At 42.3% G+C, this 24,603-nt stretch overlaps 1 protein-coding gene across 2 annotated transcripts in view; it reads left to right on the top strand.

Annotated features, from left to right (window-relative positions):
* The window catches only part of FAM172A (family with sequence similarity 172 member A), a 278,356-nt gene extending 258,686 nt beyond the window's left edge, over nt 1-19,670 (top strand). For both annotated transcript variants that reach the window (XM_040090728.1, XM_040090727.1), the window contains one exon: nt 17,497-19,670. In XM_040090728.1, the coding sequence (XP_039946662.1) occupies nt 17,497-17,639 (143 nt within the window). In that variant the 3' untranslated portion in view covers nt 17,640-19,670. The remainder of the gene's footprint in view (nt 1-17,496) is intronic.
* Nucleotides 19,671-24,603: the final 4,933 nt, after the last annotated feature.

Raw genomic sequence — 24,603 nt, 5'->3', positions numbered from 1 at the left:
AAAAAAAAAAAAAAAAAAGTAATTATTATCTAAAGCCACAGAAGCAAACTTCAGGGATGAGTCTACAAATGTATGTAATTACAGTATAACACTGCTTTTAGTGACCAGCAATTCTTACCTACTACAATGTATGAAGCATTCAAACTTTAAATTTACTTATGTTACAGTGAAAGACCAGCTGAACCTCATGCTAGAGCAAATGATGGCAAGATACAAACATTTTGTGCTTCATATTTTTGTACTCCTACCTGTGTTGTGTTCTTCAAAGTCAATTTGTCCCCTGCAGCAAGTGCAGCTCTGCAGATCCTTTCTTTGTACCACTAGATTTGCAGAACCATGGGGCTTGTGCATCCCCAGACTGAGTCAACCTGTGATGTCCCTTGGAATTGCTACATTCAGCCCATCGCCAGTGTTACTCAGCTCCTCTGCTAGTTTAGTTGCTAATGCATCTGAGATTTGTGGTGGACCACGAATCACCCTAAGAAAAAGTAGCAAGTAGGTTTGCAAAGCAATTATTTTGGCTTGAACAAGGTTTATTTTTAACAGGTAGGAAAACAGAATAACAGACTGCTATGAAACAAAAGTCACCTCACTTAGATGTTTGCAGGACGGGATCCTGTTGGATCGCACTATATCATTAAGGGACTCATGATGTCTTGAAATTACACTCCATCATCTCGGGAAAGAACAAAATAATAAAAACATAAAGCTTTCAGTTGCCTTGTTGTGTGGCTTTCAGTTTCCTTCTTGTGTACCTCATCTATTTTTCCATAACAAACCATTATTCCTGTATTACTTCTTATTCTTTACAGTGGCCACAGCTACATAATGTGGCTATACACTCAGGTTAAAATAGCAGTTACCATGAAATGGTTTAAGATAAAAATATAAGACTTACCATTAGGGGTAGCTTTGCTACCAGGAATTTAGGTGACCTGGAAGCTTTGAATGTAAGAAACCACATGTGCCATGTATTTCTGCCAGCAAAGATTAGAGAGTCAGCTCAGCCGTGAGTTGCTTGCAGACTCCTTGTCTATAGAGACTCAAAAAAAATCCTCCTTGGAGCTTGGGGTTCTGTAAAGTTTTCTTCCATTAATGAGATTAATTCCTTATTGATACTTTTTATAATAGCCATTGGTTTTTACTTTAAAATACCCAGGGTTTTTTTTTCCAAATACTTTCAAGTTCTTTCACTGCCCAGGTAATAGCCAATATACATGTCACAGCAATGTATTACAGGAGTTTCCCATATCCAAACTGCGTTACATTCTGCTTCATTGTACTGCATTGAGGTGAAGTTATTTCACATTTTGTTGCAAAAGCCTCACCTGTACGGACCAGTTCTCTTTACTCCTAGGCAATAGCTGCAGGTCAACAGAGGCATCTGGTGGAAAAGTGCACAAGTGATCCTCAAAGGCAGCATAACACTGTCTGCAAGGTCAACCACAAGCTGTACCAGAGCAGCACCAGTAAGCATCATCCCCCCTTAGTTTTGCCTGAACCATTTTGACATTGGCTAAACTGAATGTCCTTAACTTGTCCCTTCAGCATGCATGCTTCAAATATTCTCCTAATACAGTTTTCTGTGTGTAATTTATTTACCTTCCTTCGTGTTCCTATGCTACATCTCTTGGATCTTTTTACACAGTCAATCTCACATCAATCTTATATCAATCTCATCTTGATTCACTCATGCATCTGCCCCCCAGGGCCTAGTTCTCCTCTCTATTTACATTAGGCTGCTTTTTTCCCCCTTCTCCCCTTTTTCTGCCTGCATTTGAACCCCAGGACAGAGTGCTGCCTGTACTTAGTTCCTGTGCCTGATGCCACATTAGATGGCAACATCTGGCAGTGGCAGTGGCAAAAAAAAACCAGCCTGGCTTAGCCCTTTCCACTCTGGGCAAACAGCATCTTTAGAGGAGTCTTTGGCCACTTGGACTTGCAGATTGTGGGGACTCTGTGCTGAGCATATACAAATGAGTTTTTTCAGAGGCTTGTGACTAGGCAAAAAAACTGGCTGTTTTTTCATGGGAACTGCAAAAGGACAACAGGGACCCTACCTTTGAAATTTCAAACTGTGAAGAGTAGAGACAGAGAAGCTGCTCAGCAAAATTCTTGTTAGACCTTTTTTTTATTTTCTTGTTTGTTTCATTTCTTATTCCTCCCAGCAGGGCCAAAATATGTTTTCCCTCAATCTTATTTCCTGAAGTGACTAAATCCTCTCACTTGAAACATAAAAACATAATAATAATCAGCCTAAGGCAGAGATAGAGCATGGGAATTTTCATCCCAAATACTTAGCTTGGCAGAATTTATAAACAACTGAAAATAAGCTCTTATAAAGGGAACTGTTGAGATCCCAAACTACAGAGGACTTGCTTGCATTATACATAAAAGTCAGAAAAGGTTTCCTCTGTGATCCATTTGGGATACAAAACTCAGTTAAAAAGAATCACTTTTCATATTTCAGAAATCCACCCTTAATTAATAGATGTCATAAGGAAACATTTGATTTCAGCACTTCTCAAGCCATACCAAAGCTATTGCAACCAGTTGATTTGTTAAGTATGTCGCAGATTTATTTTATTGGTTTTGTTGTGGGATTTGGTGGGGTTTTTACTGAATCTCTTTTGTTGTGAAGCATAATGTAAGTATTTATATGCACTTCAGAAGTACAGCCCAGCTAACATTGTGCAAATTGAGAAGTTGGATTCCTTCAATGCACATCCTTAGTATCTCCTGGGCAGAAAATATGAAAATTAATGATAGATGAGGTTATTCTTAATTTAGACCCAGTAGCAAACTTGTTTCCTACCAGCATCCTTGCACCTAAGCTTATAGGACAAATCTTGATGCTTCTACCTCATACCGCAGAAGTAGATGGGATGCGTTTCCACCATAAGTGGGTTTACATGCCCCATTTCTCTTCCTGTGAAAGAGCAGGAGCCCCTTGTCAGTGTGCAGCATGGGGCAGGGTGTCCAAGGCTCTGTGTGTTTCTGCAGCTGTGGAAGGCATGACCTTGGTGAGCAGGTTTCACTGCTTCTCTTGCAGCTGCAGAGGAGCTGCAGTCCTGTTTTGCTGAAGGCATTTGGCATGGAAGCAGATTTGCCTTGGGATGTGAGTTCTTTGCAATAAAAAGCAGTAAATTTTCGTGACCACACTCATTCCTCCCAGACCTTTCCGATCCATTCTCCATTGCGGATGACAAGATGCACAGATTTAAGCATAGCATGAAGTTTCTGAGCTGTCTGGCTGCTACTTTCCCCAGCTTCACAAAGGAGCGCAAACCCTACTTTTACAGTGTCCAGTCCCCTCAGAGGGAGTCTTGTAGGCTTTCAGTGCGTGTCTGAATGCAGACGTGGAAAAGGAATTCTGAAACACATGAGAATGTGGAATATTTGCACTGTAAAACTTGATTTTGAAAATTTCATTGTGAAAAGTAACAATCATGGCTGCAGAGACACTAATGTGAAGTGTTTATCGTTCTGGAGCTGTAAAACATGATAAAACGGATGGGGATGTTGTTGACTTCAAGGTCTTTGCTTTTTAGTCACACATAGACTTTTCACAACAGAGTGAAAAAAGAAATGGTTTCTTAATTTAATATTATGGTTGTAATGTTTCCTTTATCCTCAGACTAACAGGGAATGTTCCATCCACAGCACAAGTTTTTTCTCAAGTGTTCATATATGGGCTTCTCTCTAACCTCCCTCTACAGGAGATAGTTTTCATACTATCTCATTGCAGAATTTTATGAGCAGTGACTGTCAGACTTTAGATGTCTGTGCATTTGTGCATATTGCTATTGGTCTTACTTACAAATTTCAGCTCCTGCCTCAATCCTTGTTTTTATGATGAAGTCTTTTAACTAACGTGTCAACAGTTTGCTTTAAAATTGCTTGAAAAAATTAACTCTATGGTGGTGTAGACAAATTAAACCAAAATAGAGCAATAAGTCTTAAGAGGCTTGCATAGGTCATCAACAAAAAACTCCCCAAATGTATTTAAGTGATTTTATTCATGCCTTTTTAATGTAATATATGTAGGCCAACTCTGGCAATAACTAGTAGTTTTAATGCAAGATGACATACTCCAGTTGAGTGGTTCTTCAGAGAGAAACTACCTTGGCAACTTCTTTTTATTTTGTTCTAATTTTATGAAAAAAACAAAACCAAGGTTTTTAATGTAAGGAAAAGGAAATCATTTAAACCACCATATTTTGAAATATTTTTTACACTTGCAGATATTCTGAATATTACACTTCCAACTTTCCTGGCAGTTTCTGTTTCTATTCCCACTTCCCAAGGTTTAACCATCTTTCTGGGTAGAAGAGACTGTAGTAGTTTTCTTTAGATCTACTAAATGCTTGGCAAAATATCTCTACCATGACACAAGGGATTTTTTCTACAGTCTATCTCAGCAGCACTGGTTCTGCTGGAAGATTCCACGTGGAAAGATCAGTTAATAGATCAGGATTGTATTTTGAAGTGAAAATTGAATTTGCAAATACATGGTCGTTAAGCTTCATTGTTTTCTGTCTGTGAGTGTTTGGGGGTTTATTTTTTCTCTGGCTGCTGTGGAAATCATAAATTGTTTCTTCAACATTGAAGTGACTGTGTCAGCTTGAAGATACAGCTTTGCAGCTTGATGTTAGTTATTGTATTATTTTTGAAAGGGTAATAGTGAAGTCCCTGTTTTGAAATAAATAGCATCTCCCAAACAAAGCTTATTTAGTTAGTGTAGCATTTAAATGGAATGGTTAGGAACCTTACCACTCATTAATTGCATGTTTAAAACTGGATTAGCAAAAAGACTCTGATTTTTGAGTTGTTTTATGTCCTGGTGGGTTTTCTCTGTGGCTGTAAAGCAGAACATGATATGCAGTTTCTGCAGGAAAAACCCCTATCTGTTCTCATCCCACTGACTGCTGGGTCTCCATGAGCTTTCTCCAGCCAGATGTCAGCAATGGGGCCCCATCAGTCACACAAGCAAGCCCACAGTGAATATCCACAACTCCTAAGGATTTATTTGCTTGGGATGTGTTTTTTCCTTAATATGAACTTAATATTTCCCTTCACATTTCATTCCAGACTTTTGGGATCTCCCTCCTACTGTTGGCAGACCCACCTCCCACACTGATGTTCATGTCTGACTCCCATAGACAGGGATGGTCAGGAGAGCTGTTGGCAGAGCTCAGCACATGCCAGCACACAACGTGCCTTCTCATCTTGTCTGCCGTACGGCTGCCTTCAGCTTCACTCTGTCTGTGCCTCACTTCACTGCCTTCCCCACCTGATGCCTGTCTTGAACTCTTTGCTGCGTGACTGGCTTGCTGCCCTTGCATCCTGAGCATCATCCATGACTGATTTTGGGTGGTGTTCTTCAGTAGGGCTAGGAAGCAAGGCACATACACAGAGCATTTCCAGGCAGAGCTGCCATCCGCAGAAACAAGGAGGAGGGTTAAGCAGGGAATGAAATGCAGCTTTATGATCATTGATCTCAAACAGTCCCTCTAGTAACATCTCTGAGGTTAAGTCACAGAAAGTGTGATATTATTAAACTTAGATAAATTTAGTGTAATTCACATCTGTAAAGCTTTTGTGAATTAGTGTTTAGTCTTAAATTGCCAGTTTCTGTGATATAGGGGCTTCATAGTATCCCGCATTAAGTCTTGGTGTGTTATGAATTAGAGTGCAGAAGCCTAAAAGCCATGTGACTTGTGAAAATCCCCCAAGTTTCTGGGTAGGTCTGAGGCAAATATGCAATTAATTTTGTTTGCAACACTAAGCAGGGATGGTACCCCTACAAAAAATTCTGTCCTTCTTTATTTGCTCTCAGTGTAGGTGTGGGAAAAGGCCACTGGAGATCTCTTTTGCAAAGCCATATTTATGAGCTATGTTGTTTGCCCAGTGCAGCTGATCTATGCCACACACCTCACTTCATCAGGCTGTAATAGGTGCAGACCTGTATTGATTACCATGACTTGTGGGAGAGAAAAACCTTTGCACTTCAAATTTGGTATAAATTATAAATAGTGTCTCCAAAGGCTGTGAGTTACACAAGTGGCACTCTTCTGACATGACCATATGTAAAACTGTTGTTGTAGAGGTTATTAATTTTATGATTGCAGCACAGGTGTACTTGCCCCACAACAGTGATCATTGTCCATAAAATCAAACCATCTGGGTTCAGTCACCTGCCTCCTTCAAGAATGTTCGTTAACAACACCTAGCCAAGGTCATGCTAATAAAAGAAAGTTAACCCTCACTATATTGGTATAAATTGACTGATGAAACAGCATTGTCTTCTCACCATTTTTCTCATTAGTACAGTTATGCAGACCGCCTGGAAGTGGGTCATGTAAGTCCTAGATTCACAGGATTGGGAGGATGTAATATGTGTACGTATGTAGACAGCCGTTGGTGTAATGCAAATGAGAAAATTGATATGGTATGGTTAGTCATAAATTATTACTGAAGCGCACAAGGGTTATTCACACCTCAAATCTGCAAATTTTTTATTTATTTTCTTCAGAAGTTTTTTTATACTTACTTGACATAACTAAAATTTTATCAAACTTAAGGGCATTTGTTATTTACTCCCCAAACATGATTTTTTAACTCTGTTTATCACTTGTTTTTTGTGTTCTGTTGGCCCAGCTTCATCTCCCATGGCATTTTACAAACTCCGATATGTTTCCTTTCCATTAAGTCATTAAGAGAAAGCCCTGAATTTCCCATGAAACCATCATTCTCATCTAGGAGATAAATATTTCAGTTCTCTGATCCCACAGAGTAGGGCAACTGCATTTTTACAGATGTGTCTTCTTTTTCTGCCCTCACCACTACATCTGGGTGGTAGGTGCATCCTGTGTTCACCCTTTTAAAATACTCGGCAAATTTTTGTCTCACTTACCAGTCAGACCTGGGACTTTATTTTGCTATTAAAAAAGACAAAAGCATGGAGAAGCAAGATGTGTTTGATGCCACCAGCTGAAAGACAAACCTGTTTGTGAGGAAAAATTGGGTGGGCACACTAGCAATGAGGTAGAGGAGGTCTTCCTGAAATGCCTGAAGCAAAGTCAGAAAAAGCTGACTCTGGTCAGCCATGGTGGGCCATGAGAACAGGACAGGTGGGATCAACGTGTGGACGAGATAGAACAAAATCAAGGCCAGGCACTGAGCATGAGTTCAAGAGCTGCCAGGTGAGCAAGTTGTAGAAGAGAAATTCACAATTGGATTTCCTGGAGAAGCAGGTGTTCTGGAGAAACAGGTGTTCCAGGTGGATGAAAAACAGGCAAGGAGTAGGAAGAGATTAATGTGAAATGAATCTTTAGGAAGGAGGTAAGAGGGCATTCCTGCCGCTGTGGCTTGGACACCTACTCAGCATTACGGAAACACTGTATCTGCTTGAGACTCAAGTATTTTCACTTCCACGGATGTGTTTCTGAGCATGTGCAGAAGTGATACCGTATAAGGTGCAAACTTTAAGGTCCGGATTTAAGGTGTTTGTGGAGCTTAGACACCTCAGGGTGTGGTGGGTGGCTTAACTGGGATTTTCAGGATAACTTGGATTTAGGCTCTTCAATTTCATCTCTCTTGATTCACCTCTTAAGGAGGTGAATCCTTTGTGGCAGGTGATGGCTCCTGAAGTTGGTGTCCAGCAAAAGCAGGAAAGCAGGTCAACAGCCTCAACCATTTGCTAACCCCATTTCCACCATCCTGCAGGAGCAGCCATCAGAAGGGGCTACATTTCTCACAGGACCAAACCTGGCACTGTAGAGGTGGCAATTATATTCTTGAGATTTTTTCATCTTACCTGTCACAGGATTATCCTCTGAAGACAAATGAAGGGAAGTGCCTTTTCTGTGACTGCTCCAGGACCAGGGAGAAGATGAATTATGCCAATGGCACATTGGAGGAGTTGAATTGTACTGATTCAGGTTAGGTTAGGTTAGGTTAGGTTAGGTTAGGTTAGGTTAGGTTAGGTTAGGTTAGGTTAGGTTAGGTTAGGTTAGGTTAGGTTAGGTTGAGCTGGTTGTGTTGGGTTGGGTTGCAGCCAGCCAGAGTCAGTAGTCCCAAGATGAAGCAGATGGGTTAGTGAATACCATTGTACCTATGAAAATACTCTGGACTTGTGTGGACTGTAGTCTCTAGTCTACACAGATACAACAGGACACTGTAATCCAAGTAAAAAAAAATCAGGAGGAAAAAATGCTTTTGAAGTATTTCTTGTGTAGAAGATTATAAATGTTTTCCACTGTGGGAGGGGAGAGTTAATGTATTCATTAAAGGTTTGCAAAGTATGAATTCAGATTCTCACTAAAATCATAAAAACACATTGAGTGTTTGATGTGTTTCATGCCCCATGCATGTTCTCATTGCAGCTTGCTCTTTAGACTAGACACAGGCTCATTCCTGTCCCTCATGAGACCTTCTTTACTTCCACGGCTGCCTATGTCAGCATCCAAAGGAGTCTTCAACCTCTGCTTCTGGTGTGAAAGAAGAAAAAATTCTGCTGCTGCTTTATTTCAAAATTGCTTTAGTGCAACTTGTTCTTGAGTTCAAAATTGCACAAATTGGCCAGCAGAATGTGCGTATCCTGCTAGTGATTAAAAACCTTTTTACATCTTTAGTGGAAGGGGTATCTCTACTTTCATGTAACATGTTCTTTTTAAGCACTGCTGCCTTTCCTCACTGCTCTTTGGTGCTGGCATTGCCATTTCCATGGTGTTGCATTGGCTACTGTGTTTTTGGAAAGTGCCAAAACTGTTCATGCTTGTGCTGCTGGTACATCCACATGTTTGATGGTATAATTACTATTTAGAAACAAATAATCATAAAATATCATTACAAAGAGGAGCTATTTTCTAGGCAGCTGGTTGTTTCTCTTTTCCTGGTATCACTGATGAATTTCTTGCATTAGTAGTATTCTCACAAGACAGCAGAGTGTGTACTCTTCAGGTCTCTGCCCTATAGGCAGTAAAAATCCATGGGATTTTGGAATAAACTCAGATTTAAAAATCATCCCTTGAGTATTTCAGATTAAAGTAACTTGCAGAAATTGCTGCGAAATGTTTTAAATGAGTTTAAGGATTTTAAAACCCGTATATTTGTTAACATTGGTGGCATTGCTGCATGAACAGAGCTCCTGCTGGAGGATCAGCAGAGCTCAGGTCCATTCCTTGTCTTGGCTGAGCCACTCGGTTTGCAAAACCACAGTAATGACTTCTGCCTTACAAAACTGTTAGACACGTCTTTGCAAACAGTGCAGAGAAGGGGGCATAACTGATGGCTTGCATCATGCTGCAGCATGTTAAGTTCTGTCAGGTAAATTAGTATTTTTCAGGTTTATAACCTGTGGAAGCTGTGAGGCTTGAACACTTGGTTTTCAATGGTCTCACCCAAGAAGTCTTGTGGTTATAAGTCCTCTGGTGAAGTGTTGAGTTTTGAGCTGACAAAACTTCCTTTATTTAAAAGCCAATTTTCCTTTCTCCTAGTTGAGAAAATAATTGTTTTCAAATGCTATATACTTTATTTGTGCTCTTGCTTACAATTTTATATAGATTTTTTCCTAATTCATGATAGAAAAAATGCATGTGTATTTACAAAATTATCTCATTGATGTATTATTATTCAAATTCTTCTGCTACTGTGAAGTACCTTGCTAATGCAATCAGTTTTAGGTGTTTAAATAGAGCCAGTGAAGTCACAGAAAAGACAGAGATGGATAGAAAGAAACTCATGAAGTTACTTAATTTGTTCATGTTGCCCAGAATGAGATCAGCTAGACCCGTAATATCCTTAAGAGATGGCTGTCTAACCTATTCTTAATTTCCATTGGTGGGATCCTGCACCTTCCATAGATATGTTCTTAGCCCAAAAATATTGTTGCAAGATGTAACCTGAGTGTCCCACCTCACATTTGTAAGGTGGGGAATTTTTATACTTGTCTTTACAAACAGGTAAGGATGGAGTTACAGATATGAATACTTAGAAGGAGGGATAGATAGATAGATAGATAGATAGATAGATAGATAGATAGATAGATAGATAGATAGATAGATAGATAGACAGGCAGTGTTGTTGATACAGATACTATATAAATAGAGATGGCTTTGTGAAGATTGTATAGAGGTAGGGATAAAGGTAGCAATAGAGATGTGAACACATATATCAATATAAATATAATTTCAAACCTTACCTACTTCTCTGCATTGTACATCATTTTAACATGAATTTTAAAATCTATGGTTGCATGATATTGCATACGTCTTTACTGGATCCCTTCTTCAGGGAAATGGCTTGCTCTCCTGCAAAAATTTGTTGCATTGGAAATTGCTGTGTCTGAGACTGTTGATCAGGCACCATTTTTACCTTTTTAAATATATACTCAAAAGAAAATTGCTTTACTCTGGTGACTCAGAAAACTTTGGTAGCTTGTGCTTGGGAGAGAACGACCTCATAAGTTTCACTGATTTGGCCAGTTCACACATAGAGGAGCAAACAAATGACCTGTACTCATGGCACTGCCCTCAATATTAAATGAAGAGTAATGGAAGATAATTGGCTATGTTAGACTCCTATCTCTTTCCTACTTTGCAGACCTTGCTTGCAATGAGCTTTTGTGTGAATCTTTGCATCTTCTTGCTTAGAGGGCAATAGGAATTTGCTAAATCACTTGCTTCTTGTGGGAAGTTAGTGCATTGTAAACAAGAAGTGGAAGAAAAAACAATTGCAGGTATGGGAATTCAGAGGTGATCTTTTTTCTGGGTTGGTAGGGTGCTTGTTGCTCTGTTTTCATCATCCCACTAAAATTTACTATAGATAATAAGTGTCCAACAGAAATAAAAACTGCTTTGTGTCAGAGTAGGTCATAACTAAGTAAAAAATGTCTTTAGTATATGTAATCTAGTTTCCAACATTGCCACGATTTTTCTTACATGAATATTGAGTCTTAACCAGTTTATTGTGTGTCTAAGCCCACTTAATAAGCTGTATTTTGTTTCTTCAAATTGTTCTGTTTCTTCCCTTTTGGCTTCTTCAAAGAATTAATTTCCCTATACAGTTAGTTTCAGGTTATTGTCATGTCCGTGACTCCACGAACAATTACCTCTTAGCCGAACTAAACACATCAGAATTTGGGGATTGGTTTGGGTTGGGGGTTTTTTTAATGCCTGCTCAGAAATTACTGCTTTCATTTCATTAATTGGTGTTTATCTTATCTCTTAATTTTATCTAAGTTTTTAACCTATCTTTGCCATTGTGACATCTAGAAGTGCATATGCAAAAACTCCTAGGGTAATTGGATCTCAAAGTTCTTGAGCTTGTGGACTCACAGTTTTTCCTGAAGCTCTCATTTTCTTAGAACTATTGAGTGATTTTAGGCAAGATGTATTTTTTTAATCTCCTGTTTCGTTACCTTTCCTGGGGATGCTCTGAGTGCTTCTTCTGTTTTGGAGTTTGAGACCCAGATGCTTATGTCAATAGACCAAAACAGTCACAAAAGACACAATAATTTCTTCTCATGCAGATCAATGGGATAAAGGAATTGTAAGTGGAGAAACCTTATGAATTAAAAGTTGTTCTGTCATATTTGATATTATCTGATGCACTCAAGAGTAAAAAAAAAAGTTAAATTTCTGTTCAGGAATAGCTTTGTGATAGAGAAGTAACTTGTTAACATACAGAAAGATGGATGCAGGACAGGCAGGAAACATCTCTTATTCACGCCTAAGTGCATATTTGGACAGTATTGTTATGTTGCTACAGAGTTACAGAACTGCAGAACTGGACACTTAAGAATTAAAGAAGTTCTTCAGTGTGTGTGTGGATAATGTGAGAAAGAAAGAAATTTCCATTGATTCAAAACTTCCAGGAGAAAAAAATCCTTTCTGAAACGTCTGTCACACTTGCCTGCCCAGTTAGATGGAGTTGGTTTATCTGTTAGTTTATGTGTAAAGGAGAAATTAATTGTATTGCTTTTCATGTTTAATAATGTTTAAAGTGTTTCTGTTCCTGCAAATGCTCACAAAAGTCTATATTTCAACCTCTGTACTGATCTAAATCAAGTTCTGATAAGACAGATGTGTAGCTTGAATCATAAATGTAAAAGCAACGTCTGCCATTGTCTACAGACAAGATGGCTAAGCTGCTCACATTTGTGTTCTGCAGCATGACAGTGTAGAACATGATCGCAGGGAGCAAACTCTGTACTGAGCAAGACTTTGCTGAAGAGCAGCAGAATTCTCCATCCCAATGGTGACTAAACCCCAAGGCGTGGAACACCCTTAATTCATTTTGAAGCCCGCACTATTTAGAGGTGAGCTGTCACTTAGAGAAGCAGACCCAAGGTCAGCCCTGTGGCTAGTATCTGTGGAGAAGCTTTTCAGCCTGGAAACTTTTCTCTGCAGAAATATTTCAGTGCTGAGGCATGTATGAAGATCTCTCGCAGCTCCTGTGCAGCATAGGAAACCTTTGTCCCACACATCTTGTAAACGCGGCGGGGGGCCACCATTGTGCTGTGCATCTTCTGAGCACCGCGGGGTGGAGGCTTTTGTCTGACACAGTGGGCAGGCACTGTAGGAGGGCACCTTTGTCCTGCACAGCCAGTAATCGCTCTGCAAGAGTGAATTACGGTGATTGCAGAACTCCTCTCTCCAGACACTCTGCTTTCAGGCAGAGTTTGTCAGCCTTGCTAGGAGAAGAGCTGCTTTTCCTGAGTGGAAGTGGAAAGGGAAGACAGTGAAAGTGCCTTTGCATGCATGTGTGCAAATGGCCATCAGGATCATTCACATGCCCCTATTGCATGACCACCCCTGCAGGCGTCATTCCCACTTTCAGTCTTTGCTTTTCCTCTTCCCTATTTTTCCTACCCATTTAGGCTACCCTTTCATTTTTCTTTTTTGTTGTTGTTCCTTCTTATGTTTTTGCTATTCCTATATTCAATATCTATACCCTCAATATTCTTTCAGATGACTTATAACCACGTTTAAAAGACTCTGGAACTTCATTGGTATATTTTCAACCCCATATTACTTATTATTTTTCTTCTCGAATGCTTTAACCACTTCACCGAAAGTGTGGCAGCACCTATTTTCTAGAGTCTGAGATAATGTACAAAGGGAGAGGTGTAACCCTGCATCTGTGAGACGGCACGGCACGGCATGGCATGGCATGGCATGGCATGGCATGGCATGGCATGGCATGGCATGGCATGAGACGAGACGAGACGAGACAAAATGAAACGAAATGAAATGAAATGAAATGAAATGAAATGAAATTAAATTAAATTAAATGAAATGAAATGAAATGCTGAATCTGGACCTTATAAAGATGTGATGTGTACTGCAGCTGCTGGTGGACATGCTGCTGACAGCTAGGGCCAGCACAGGCATGGCAGCACACATTAGGAAGCTGTGTTACTGTAGATCTCAAGTGTTTGGCTGCCCCTTGACTGGCAAGCAACTGCTTTGCAAGTGAGAGGTAGGAGTGACCACCGCCCATTAGAGCAGTCAAGGTCATAATCCATTTTAAGTGATTACATTGGTTTCCACTGCCCCAAGGTTGCCAGGCTGACTTATGTGGAAAACACAGCAGTGGAGAAGTCTCTCACTTGCTGATTTTTGTTATTCATTGAAGTTTGTGTTTTATCTGTTCTTGTCAATTTTGAGCCTGTCTGCTGTTATCCTAAAGGTGCTTGTGATTTTTTGTAATGCTGATGTCTTTCTTTACTGATATTCAAACATGAATTTTTTGCGTGGTAGTTAGTTTCAATTAATCCTCCTTTTCTCAAATTAATTTTTTTTTTCTTCTCATCCCCACCCCAGTCCTCTGGTGCCTACCTGATTGTACATGAATTCTCAGAAATAATTGCCAGTAGTCCAGCAAGTTCATTAACTGATTCCCTGAAGACCCACATATGCATGTCATCCAGAACTGATGATTTGCATATTAAATTTTTTAAAGTATTCCCTTACCTGATTTTTTGTATCAACAGCTGTACTGGCAAGTCTTCATTTTTTCTTATTATATATAATTTTGTGGTGCTTGGTAAATTGATTCTGGAACTTGTTCACTGTTTTACTGTCATTACTCGTTTCACCTCAGAATATTACTGGTTCCACCATCTATTTGGAGCTCCTTTCCAATGATGTTACGCACATGTTAAAATATATGTTCATTTCTCTCTACAATCTCTCCATGCTGGCAAGTGGGAGGCTGGTTTGCTAGTTGACATTTCTGTCATTTAACTCTGTGGAGCTGGGACTGGGAGAGATTTATACTTTTTTGTTCTGCAGTTGTAGCTTTTGCATATTTTAGAGTATTCTAGCTGTTTCCCACACTTAACAGGTTTTTTATATCTTTTCCATGCAGCATGCTCCTAAGATTTCTCAAAGAATTAATATCTGAAATCACTGCATGCTGTGCAACAGACCATCAATTAGTACAGTCTATTGAATAGTGGTTTATCATCATGGCTGTTGAAATTAGTGAGCACTAAGAATATATGTCTCAGAGGACCTTGGCTTTAGAACAACTGCTTCTTATCATCTGTCTCTTAAAAATAATACTTTCATCAAAAACTAGGTGGCTGGTCATGCATTTAATTTAGATCTGTGTACTACTAAATGCACAATTGAGATTGCAGTCAATGGTATTTTTCCTCTGGCAAAAATCTTATGACCAAAATCTGTTGTCACCCTTAGGACATAATTTCACTTGCTTCAGTTTCATTTTCCAAGCCTTTGGTATAAATCATAAATGCACAGTGTGTGCAATGTTAAATTTTTAGGGCTCTCCCTTTAGTAATAGTTGAATATGAATACATAAGGGCAAAATTTGACCTTTAAAAATGACTGTAAAGGGCCAAGGTAGATACTTAGCAAGCTTTTCTTATTGCGGTATTAATCAAGCAAAGAATCATCATAATCTTGGAAACTAAATATCCATTGTAGTGATTTTATCACCAGGGAAATTGTTCATCTGCCAGTTAAGATGGTTACTAGGAAAGGGAAAATAGAGAGTGTTGAAATTGCTTTAGACTGCTGAATCATTGAGTCCCTCTAGACTCAAAGCTTGAATTGTTTTTTGAGAAGAGTGGGTTGAGAGGAGTTGCCACAGGAAAGCTGTAGGTTAATCATTTTCAGTAACACTAGTGAATGTGAGCATGATCTCTCTTGAGGACATGAGGGAAGTGCATGGGAGAAGGCAGGATGAAGAAAGACACAAGGAGGCTTCAGAAACTTAATTTATTTTCTTTTGTCATTTGTTTGTTTTGTCATTTTTTGTTTCTGGATGACCCTTTCATAGAGGAAGAAAGTTGTTGAGGAAAAAAGAATAAAGGGGCGTAAAAACAACATAGTATTCACAGCCTATATTTTCATCTTAATCCAGGGGATATTAATGAAGACTATTACAATCAGGACAGAGAATGCAGGCAGGTGGAAGTGGGGAAGGTGGGTTTGTGTGGGAGATGTCTGCGTCGGGTCCAGAAAGCCACATGGAAAGATGTTTTACCTTCAGGGCTCAAAGCTGTGACACAGGCATATGAGAAGTAGGTGAAACCCCTGTGCCGGAGTGTCCTTACAGTGTGTTAGGACAGCCTATCCCTCCATAAAATCAGTTTTGGTAGATGACTTTTGTGTGCATGGTGGCAGTAGGCAGTCACAGTATACCAAGCCAAGCCATAACCTCAGGGACATGTCTGTTAAGCTGCGGATTTTGCTAGAAGGGGAGCTTTATGCTCCTGCTGTGTTGTGCCACTTCTGTGTTTCCTGTGTGCGGAACAAGTCTGGGTGAGTATTGCTATGAGGTGTCTTACAGGGAATGGGATAGGTGATCTGTATTGAAAGCCTGCAGGATAGAATCATAGAAGCTTTTATTCCTTGAGATCACAAAATCCAACTCAACCCAGCAATGCCAAGTCCAGCACTTGATAGCATGGACTGCCTCTCAGCAAAGAGAATTTCTACAATGATGGGTAAATTTGAATGTGGAAAGCATTTGTATAAAAGGAGTAAGTGGGAAATTTCTGGAAGATGTCGTGAATTGTCTCCATACAGTGAATGCAGAGAGGGGGAGGAAAATCTGTGTGTGCACGTGACGTGGATGCTCTTTGTACAAAAACATCTCTTTGTGTGGGAAGTAGTGTCTTTCCAGAGAGGGTGTTCTGGAGGATTATTTTGCTTGTGTGATGGCTGCCTTTGGGGGAGCAGGGACATGCAATGTGCCAGGTAGTGCCTCCATCAAAGACTTTCTGGAGGGGATGGTGTGTGTGCACCCATCAAGGACACTCCATGGATGGATACATAAAGGGTCCTGACGGGTGTGAAGGTGGGTGTGCCAGAAATGCCATGCCAGAGCAGCTATTCCATGTCCCCAAGGACTGATGGCCAGCCTATGTCCTGCAGGGACCATCATCCACCCTGGGCTCTATCTCTCTCCACCTGGCAGGCTACGGCCACTGTGTCCCTCATTGTTGTTACCCCCAGATTGTGATACTGTCACAGAACTGTTGCTAGGCAACAAATGTAGTTGCCAGGTCTCAACGAATATCTGAAGGAGAAAGTGAAGTGTTGCGCCATTGTAGAGTAACCATAGCAATGACCTACTATTACAGACTAAAGAATTATCATTAACAATGTTAAAGTATCAAACAGAGGCCCAGGATCCAAAGACTACCAGGCAGCATCTCTGCATAATTGGGTTACCCAGGAAGAGGTCCCAATTCCTGCGCACCCCGTGGCTCCCTATCTCCGTTGTCTTGGTTTTGTTTTGGGGGTTGATGGTGGGGGGAAGGAGGTGGGGGGTGTGGTTGTTTAAGTAAAGCAAATGGACTACATGTTGAGGAAGGCACTTGCAAAACAACAGGAACATATACCAAAAAAAAAAAAAAAAATACAGAGGTACATTTGTGTGCAGAGGGAAGATATAAACAGGAAAGGTCTACTTTACTGTCTCAATATTATCTGTGGGCGCAGGTGCACGAAGGATGCCTTTGTAATGCATGAGATGTAGTTCAGATCAAGTGTTCTCTTTCACTTGAAAGTGCATATGCCAGACTAAAAGGAGTATAAAATGAAAAATAAATAATATAAAGTATGCTTGGAAAGTAGATATTTTCTTCTTCCCAAGGTAGGCCAGATAGGTGAGCTGCTTCAACAAAGCTTTTATTAACAGAGTGCTTTGGGATCTTATTTTCCCAGATATGAGACCTCTTGAGGATCTCTGATTGTGATGTGGCTGTGCCTGTGCATATATGTATGTTTGTGCATGTGTCTGTCTGCATGTGTGTGCAGTTATTCTTGTCAGCTGTCCCAGAGGTCAGCAGCAAGACAGCCCTGACCCTACCCAGGCTCCCTCCAGACCAGCTGCAAGCAGCTGGGTGTCTTCCCCAGGTTTTGCATTTTTGCATTTCACAGAGCTTTTATCCTGTGAACAGCCAGCAAGTCACAGAATGACCCCTAGTTAAACTGTCACCTTTGTGTTTTGCAGGTACAGAACGCCACGAACTAACTTCTTGGAAGAGTTTTCCATCTATTTTCAAGTTCTTCAGTGAGGCTGTAAAGGCGAAGAACAGCTTGGTGAAACCAACCCCAACACGGCGCTCCAACAGGATAAAATACGAAGAATTCTAAAAGGAGGGAGGGAAAAAGCCGCCACCACCACCAATGTCTTTACTGCTTGTTTTCTGCAAGGAGTCTCCCAGCCCCTCATTAGATTGTTTTCTTCCTAGAGCACAGGGTCGTGATGTATACATCTAAATAGCGTTTTGCATTATTTCTAGATGAGTGCAACTGTCAAAGCAATATGGGTTCACTGGTTGTGCTTCCTGTGGGCTGTAACTTGGATTTTGTGCTGCCCATCAGTGTGCAGATTAAGGCTGACAATGGTACTGCACAGTGCAGCATGGTGCAGCTCTAATTGCCCTGACATAGCCCTGCACCAAGCTGATGCCAGAATTTAACAGCTTCATTGCAGTCCTATCGCCTGCAGGATTTTTTGCAGCTTCCTTCTATTTTGAGACAGAACAAAATACAAATTACTCTTTTTTAAAAGATGGCCCTAATTCAGATGTGCTAAGCAGCCTATGATTTTACACCTAGTAGCCTTCTCTTTCTCTGGAACCAAGTGGAATTGACTTCTTACTCTCTAATTTTTCTGCTGGCATGAATGTCCAAGAAGTTTGGCCCATAATTCTAGAAATGCTCCATTGCTGAAGAGACTTTCTCTTGCTAGATCAATGGCATTATCTGTAGATCTTCTCTTCCTTTGGAAAGCTCTACTTTAAAAAAATGCCTATTCATTAACAGGCTGGATCACACTGTGAAATATGACCACAAAAAAAAAAAAAAGAGAGAGAGACACACACAGTGCATAGTTTTCTGTTTATTTTTAGACTCAAAAATGCTTCCTTTTACATATGCTGGGTTTGTAATGACTCGCCATCCCATGGTTATTCCCTTTTCCCTAAACTCATGGGTTCCTCTCCACTTTCCCAGTCTCTCAGACAGGGGCTGGCCAGTAGCGCACTCTGTGTGGGGATTTCACACCGTGCGTAGAGGGTATGTGGCTGTAGCCGTAATGGTTGCATTAGGCAAGTTTTCTTCACTATAACTAAGGGAAAATACGTGCTTCGTAGCATGTCTAGTGAGAAAGCACTCTAATTAAGGTCCTTTGGTGTTGATAATACTAAATTAAAGTGGTTCTTTCTTTAATGGCCATGCCCACCAGCAAGGAGGAGGCACCACTCAAACATGAGTTTTGACCCAATCCCTCCCGATCCTCATGTGGCATGTCCAATCCTACAGCCGGGGCCAGAAATGTTGGTGGGGAGCATTAAAATGAGACAATGCCAAAGCAGGGATGCCACGGAGCAAAAGCAGAAGTGCTCATAGTGTGGCAGAAAGGGAAACCCAGCTGGATTTGGGCCTAAATCCTGCAGGTGGGAGGCTCTCAGCACCCACAGAGCACTTGCATCCCTACCTGCTCATACTGGCAGCAGGTCTTCACTTCCCCATCTTCCTGTCATCTCACTGCATTTGAGCTCTGCCCTTGCTTGCAGCAAACCCCCAGGGGGCAGGTGGGGAAGATGTCAGGCCATGCCTATGCAGAGGGAAGTGTAGTATCTGTGCCTGGCAGATTTTCTTCCTGGAGGGGAACCTGTTGCTGAGGGGAGAGGACTGCATCCAGCCTCCTCTGGCCTCCGGTCTCCACACTCTCTCCCAGCGGAGGATGCTGCTGCCTGTGGCCAGCCTGATTCCCCTCCCCAGGCCCCCTGGACCCTGTGTGTTTAGGGGTAAGGCGAGAGTTTACATGGTGTGGTTTGGGTGTCTGTGCTTCATTCCGCAGCCAGGAAAGATGCAGAGGCCAGGGAAGTTCGCGCACGCACACACCAGACCTGCCACTCTCCATCTCTCTGAAGGTGAGATGGAGTCTCTAGGGTGCCCAAATATTGGATGAGCAGATATATTTTTTTAACTGTTTATGAGAAACAAACTACAAACATTTTTACTGTAATGCTTATCATTTTCTAAAGAATTTTTCTTTACTGTGCTCTGGGCCCAGCTCACATTTGCGCTCCTGTGGGAGGCTGAAGAGCAGAGGGGATCCTCACCACTGATACTGCTCTGCTTGCAGTGAATAAAAAATAAATGTGCTCTCTTCTCTCCTTCTTGCACACTTTGTGTCCTTGCGCCAAGCTCCACAGGAGCCACTGTCTCTGGGGAGGAGGGTGAGGGCTGCATGGGCCACACCATCCTCCCCCTTTAGCTGTTCAGAAACATGAAACCATATAAAAATACACCAAGAGAGGAGTTTGATCAGTTTTGGGGGGAGGGCCTTTTGCAGGGAGGCATGGGCTAGAGATGGAGGAGGCAGCATCCTCGGCCCCAGCTGCAGAGGGGTTTTCATGGGCTGCAGAAAGGGAAGAAAGTGTGAGAGCATCCCAGCATGTACTGTCACATAAGTGTCACATGGAGAGGTGATAATGGTAACCCTGCAGCACACAAAGGAAGGATGAGTGTTGATTTAGCCTGTTCCTTGGGACTGATGTTTTAAAACATGCACACCGCTGACCACTCAGGCCATGACGTCTTCCAAGAGACAAGAGGTCTGATATGAGCCTTCTGGTTTCATCACAGGAAAGCTTCCTGACATCTGACATGGTGCAACAGCCTCTGCCCTAAGTAACTTTGGAACTGCGAGACCGAAAAAACCTCAAAAATGCAACAAACCCCCAAACTCAACAGAAAACCAACAAAATTGACCCTACAATAGGGTCTAGGAGAACTCCCAGCTCCTTGCTACCCAAAAGGTTTGCGTGCCATTGTGCAAGTCAAAATGCCACCGTTGAAGCCATGGGCCAATTAAAGCAGTGCTTCCTTGTCGAGAAAAGAGAGCAAGAAGGAAGTGTTCCTAGCAGAAAACAGCCAGCAGACCCCCCCAAACAGCACAATTGTGGAGAAAAAGGAAGAAAAAAGGAGAGGGGGAAAAGCAAAGGTATCCGTCATCCTCATTGTGCATACATGACAGTACACTAGTTACAGCTGGAGTCCTCAGTGTGATTCTCCTAGACTCAGAAGAAGCTGATGCTTTTCATAGAGATGTGCATTTTTCCTCTGAGAAACATAAATTATTATGGATATATATGGATTATGGATGGGTTTTTTTTCCCCTCTAGAAATTCCATTCAGAAGTACAAATGAAAAGTGTCACATCTAAAACTGCATGGAGCCACATACTGCACCATTCTCAAGTCAACCAAACCAAAAATACCTGCCAAGAATGTATACATCCATCGCACGCCAGGGTAGAGCTACATCTTAAAGAGCGGAAGGATGCATGCATGTGTGTGTGTGTCTGCATGCATTCATGGATATCTCGATCTCACAGGGATGTGTGTGTGTGCACGTGTGTGCGTCCACATTATGTTGATGTACTCAACAAAGTGTGAAAAATGTACTTCTAGAAAAACTTGAAAGGAGATGTCATTTATCATTGTATCATCATAATACCACAAATTCCACTTTTCTGTTCCATTTTGGATTGCATGTGTTTGAGAGTATTTCACTAGATCAGTGACAGCTCTTTATTTGCATAATTATATGCTCGGTCTGAAGAGAAAACTAACCCCCAAATTTCATGGGTCACCAAACTGCAACAATCAATGTTTTATCACATATGCTAAGCAAAACCTAAGGAGCTATATGAAGTTTCTTGTGGATTTTTTTGCTCCTCAGAAAATTAAAGATATGCCTCCTGAATAGATGCAGAATCTTTCCAAGCTCTTTGTAGCTGAATTCCGTTTGAAGGGAAAACTAGAGATTAGCTCGTAGATCTGGATTTCAGACCTACTAGCATTCTTACTTCAGAGTGGATTCAGAGAAGCAGCTTTACTTCATCTCTAAATTTTATCATCCTAAGTAATGTCATTTAAATTGTGACAATCAAAAAATTATTTTTTTTTTTAAAAAAAGGTCAAATATAAAAAAATACAAGCACATAGTGACCAGTGTGCTTGATTTCATTCATTCTGTGCAGTTTTATTGTTTCAGCTGGGTGCTACCCCCATATAAAGACACAGATACTTGATATATCTAGAAAACCCTTTCCTGAGCTGCAGAATTTGTTCTGGTCCATCAGCTGCACAATAACCACACGCTCCAGTTAGGACACACGTACTCCAAGTTCCCTTCTCAATCAAAATGCCTTGTTACGAGGAGGAAGGAACCTGGGAATGGGAACTGACTGGCAGTGAAGATCTCTCACCTCCTCTTCCTCCAATACTGCTAGGAAAGTTTAGATCTTGTTTTAAGTCAATTTTAATAAATACAATATAATACATATATTATAGTGCAACATAATGCAATATAATAATTCACACAAAGTACAGGAGGACCTCTCAGAAGTGTAGGTGGGCAGCACGTATACCAGGGAACATGCCACCCACACTTAATTTCACTGCAAACAACCCACAAAAAAACCCAAAAGTTTCTTCAAGCCATAACTTTACCAGTAGAAGTTTGCATGGGTTGCTGCTATGCAGTTGGGTCCCTCTAAGCTCTTGGGAAGAATAAACTTTTTTAAAGGGGCCTCTTTCAAGAAATAGTGATCTTCTGACCCCATACTGAAAGAGCAGTATCTGGGAAGGAGGGAGTGTGCATTGTGTGGATTCAGAACCTAGAGAGAAGAAGCACTTCTGCTATTCTATCTCTGCTGCTGGGTTGGGTTTTTTGTGTCTTGTTTTGTGCTTGTTTGTTTGTTTCTTTGTTTTCCCTGATTTAACATCAAATCCAGAAACCTTCCAAGTGGAAATGGGTTTCCAGTACAGACTTGCACCTGAGAAGTTCAACTTCTCACATTTGACTCCTGAGTGATCTCCAGACACCTGCTCCAGGCAGACACCAGCTTGGCACCACCTCCTCACCTTGGAGGAACAAGGTGAAACACGAGTGGGAAATCAAAACAGTGCTAAAACACAAGTCTCCTCACCACCCTTGTCTGACTGCCAGCATGGGGTTCTGTGGGATGCAGGGGCAGGGTCTGCCCAATGCTGGTTACTCTCTCCAAGGAGACGCAAAGAGAGAGGAGAACCCACTCTGAAGCATTTCGTACCCCTCCACACTGTGTGCATCCCTCCTCTGGAGTCAAGTAGATATGAATATTCACAGAGGATGGTTCAGCAGGCTGGTTTGTCCCAGCGGAGACAATAGTTATTTCCAACTAAATTACAGCACAGGAGAGAGCTGACCTCTCTGAGGAGAGGCCTAGGTCAGATCCTTTTGTCATTTCCATTTCTCTTTGCTCATGCCTTACCTAATCCCCTAATGCCTGGTAAAGGGCTGCCTCCAGATTCTGTCTTCTTTAAAGCTGCTATCTCTGCTACAATTACGTAAGTAAGCTTCCTGCTCATCCCCGCTCCCCCTGGGACTGCTTTATGCCTTCTTCCAAATCACCTTGCCAAATAATGTATTTTACAGTAAAGCCGTTGATGTGCAGGGTCTTCCATGTCTCCCCACAACATGCAGGTACAAAAATAACATACTGCACAATACGGCCTGCTTGCATACTGCTTCTGGAGAAAGGCCCTAACAGTGCCAGGAACTTGCAAGCACTGATCTGTCTATTCGCAACAATGCCAGCTGTTGCCAGTTTTGCCAGTGGCTGAGAGCAATTTACCTCTCACACACTCCTTGATAGGTGTGTCAGATGTCAGTGGGGTATTTTGTTGTTTGGGGGTTTGGGGTTGTTTGGGGTTGTTTGGGGTATTTTTTTATGGTGATGGCTACTTGGATTATAAGTCATTTCCTTTGTACTTTCTCCCCGTTTAGCATGTATCCTCGGGGGGGAGGGGGGGATGGGAAAGGGGCGTGCAGAACTGGGAGCAAGAAGCGGGTTCTTATTCCAGTGTTTCCCGTGGGCTCCCCACGCCGCTAAGCAGGTGTTGTGATCAAAGCCAAGACTGCTCCCGACGAGCGGCGGAGCGGTGCGGGCAGACACCAAGGGGCAGGATGCCCTTTTTCCCGGGGAGTCTCGGAGCCCCCTACCCACGCTTTGCAGGGCCCGGCGTCTCCCGGGGAGGACCCAGCACCAAGGACAGCGCCGGCTCAGGGTTCGGGGGGTCCTGCAGCCCCTCACCGCCCCTGGGGGAACGCTTACTGGCAGGCAAAGCTCAGCCCCGACTACCACCTTCCAGGAGTGGGTAGATCGCTGCGTTCCGTCGGGGAGATCCCCCGGGGCGCCCCAAGGGAGGGATCGAGAAGGGGAAGATCACGCCCCTTCGCGGGCACTTGGCTGTCGTGACATACCTGAAGTCATGGAGCTAGCAGGGAGATTGCAGATTCTGGAGGAAGGGAAGGGGGAAAAGTGAATTTCCTGGTTCACTTCTGTCAGGTGGCGGGGAGGAATCGGGGGTGTCGGGTCTGTGCCCCCCGACCGGGCCCCGGACCCCACGTGCAAGATTTCTTTTCCTCCACTCTTCCTTTCTGCAGGGAACACGTAACATCCCTCCCCCGGCCCCGGCGCAGCACCTCGGGGTGCGGGCATCGTCTCTGGAAGGGGTTGTTCGTGGGCCCCCCTCGATTCCGGTTACACCACCCAGGGTAGGGTGGAGGGCCCGGGGACTGGGAATCCGTTTGCTCCGTCCACCCGTCCCACAGTCCGGCGGCCGCTGCTGGTCGCCGTCCCTTTGTCGTTTTGGAGCTCCCCGGGGGTGATCTCGAGGTAAGCTCCAGCACCCCCCAGCCTGATACAAGCCCCTATCAACTCAGACCTGAGTGGAAGGCTTGCGGGCTGCCCTCGGGGGCCGGGAACCGCGGAGGAGACACCGGCAGGTACCTGTGGTGCGAAACCCTCTGCGGAACGCTCTGGCTTGTTTTGGCTACACAACCCCCCTCCCCCAATTCTCACCAGAGCAGGGGTCTTCGCCAAGGAATTTCGATACAGAGAGACACGCCTGCACCAAAGCCCTTCGCCACTCACATGCGAAATATTTGGCAGCACTGAATATTCTCCTAGATTTTCTTTTCTCTCTTTTCTTTTTTCTTTTCTTTTCTTTTTTCTTTTCTTTTCTTTTCTTTTCTTTTCTTTTCTTTTCTTTTC

Source organism: Hirundo rustica, chromosome Z (genome assembly GCF_015227805.2).
Source record: "Hirundo rustica isolate bHirRus1 chromosome Z, bHirRus1.pri.v3, whole genome shotgun sequence".
NCBI classification, from domain to species: domain Eukaryota; kingdom Metazoa; phylum Chordata; class Aves; order Passeriformes; family Hirundinidae; genus Hirundo; species Hirundo rustica.
Note: the sequence above shows the minus strand (reverse complement) of the source record. Positions and strands in the feature narration are given on the sequence as shown.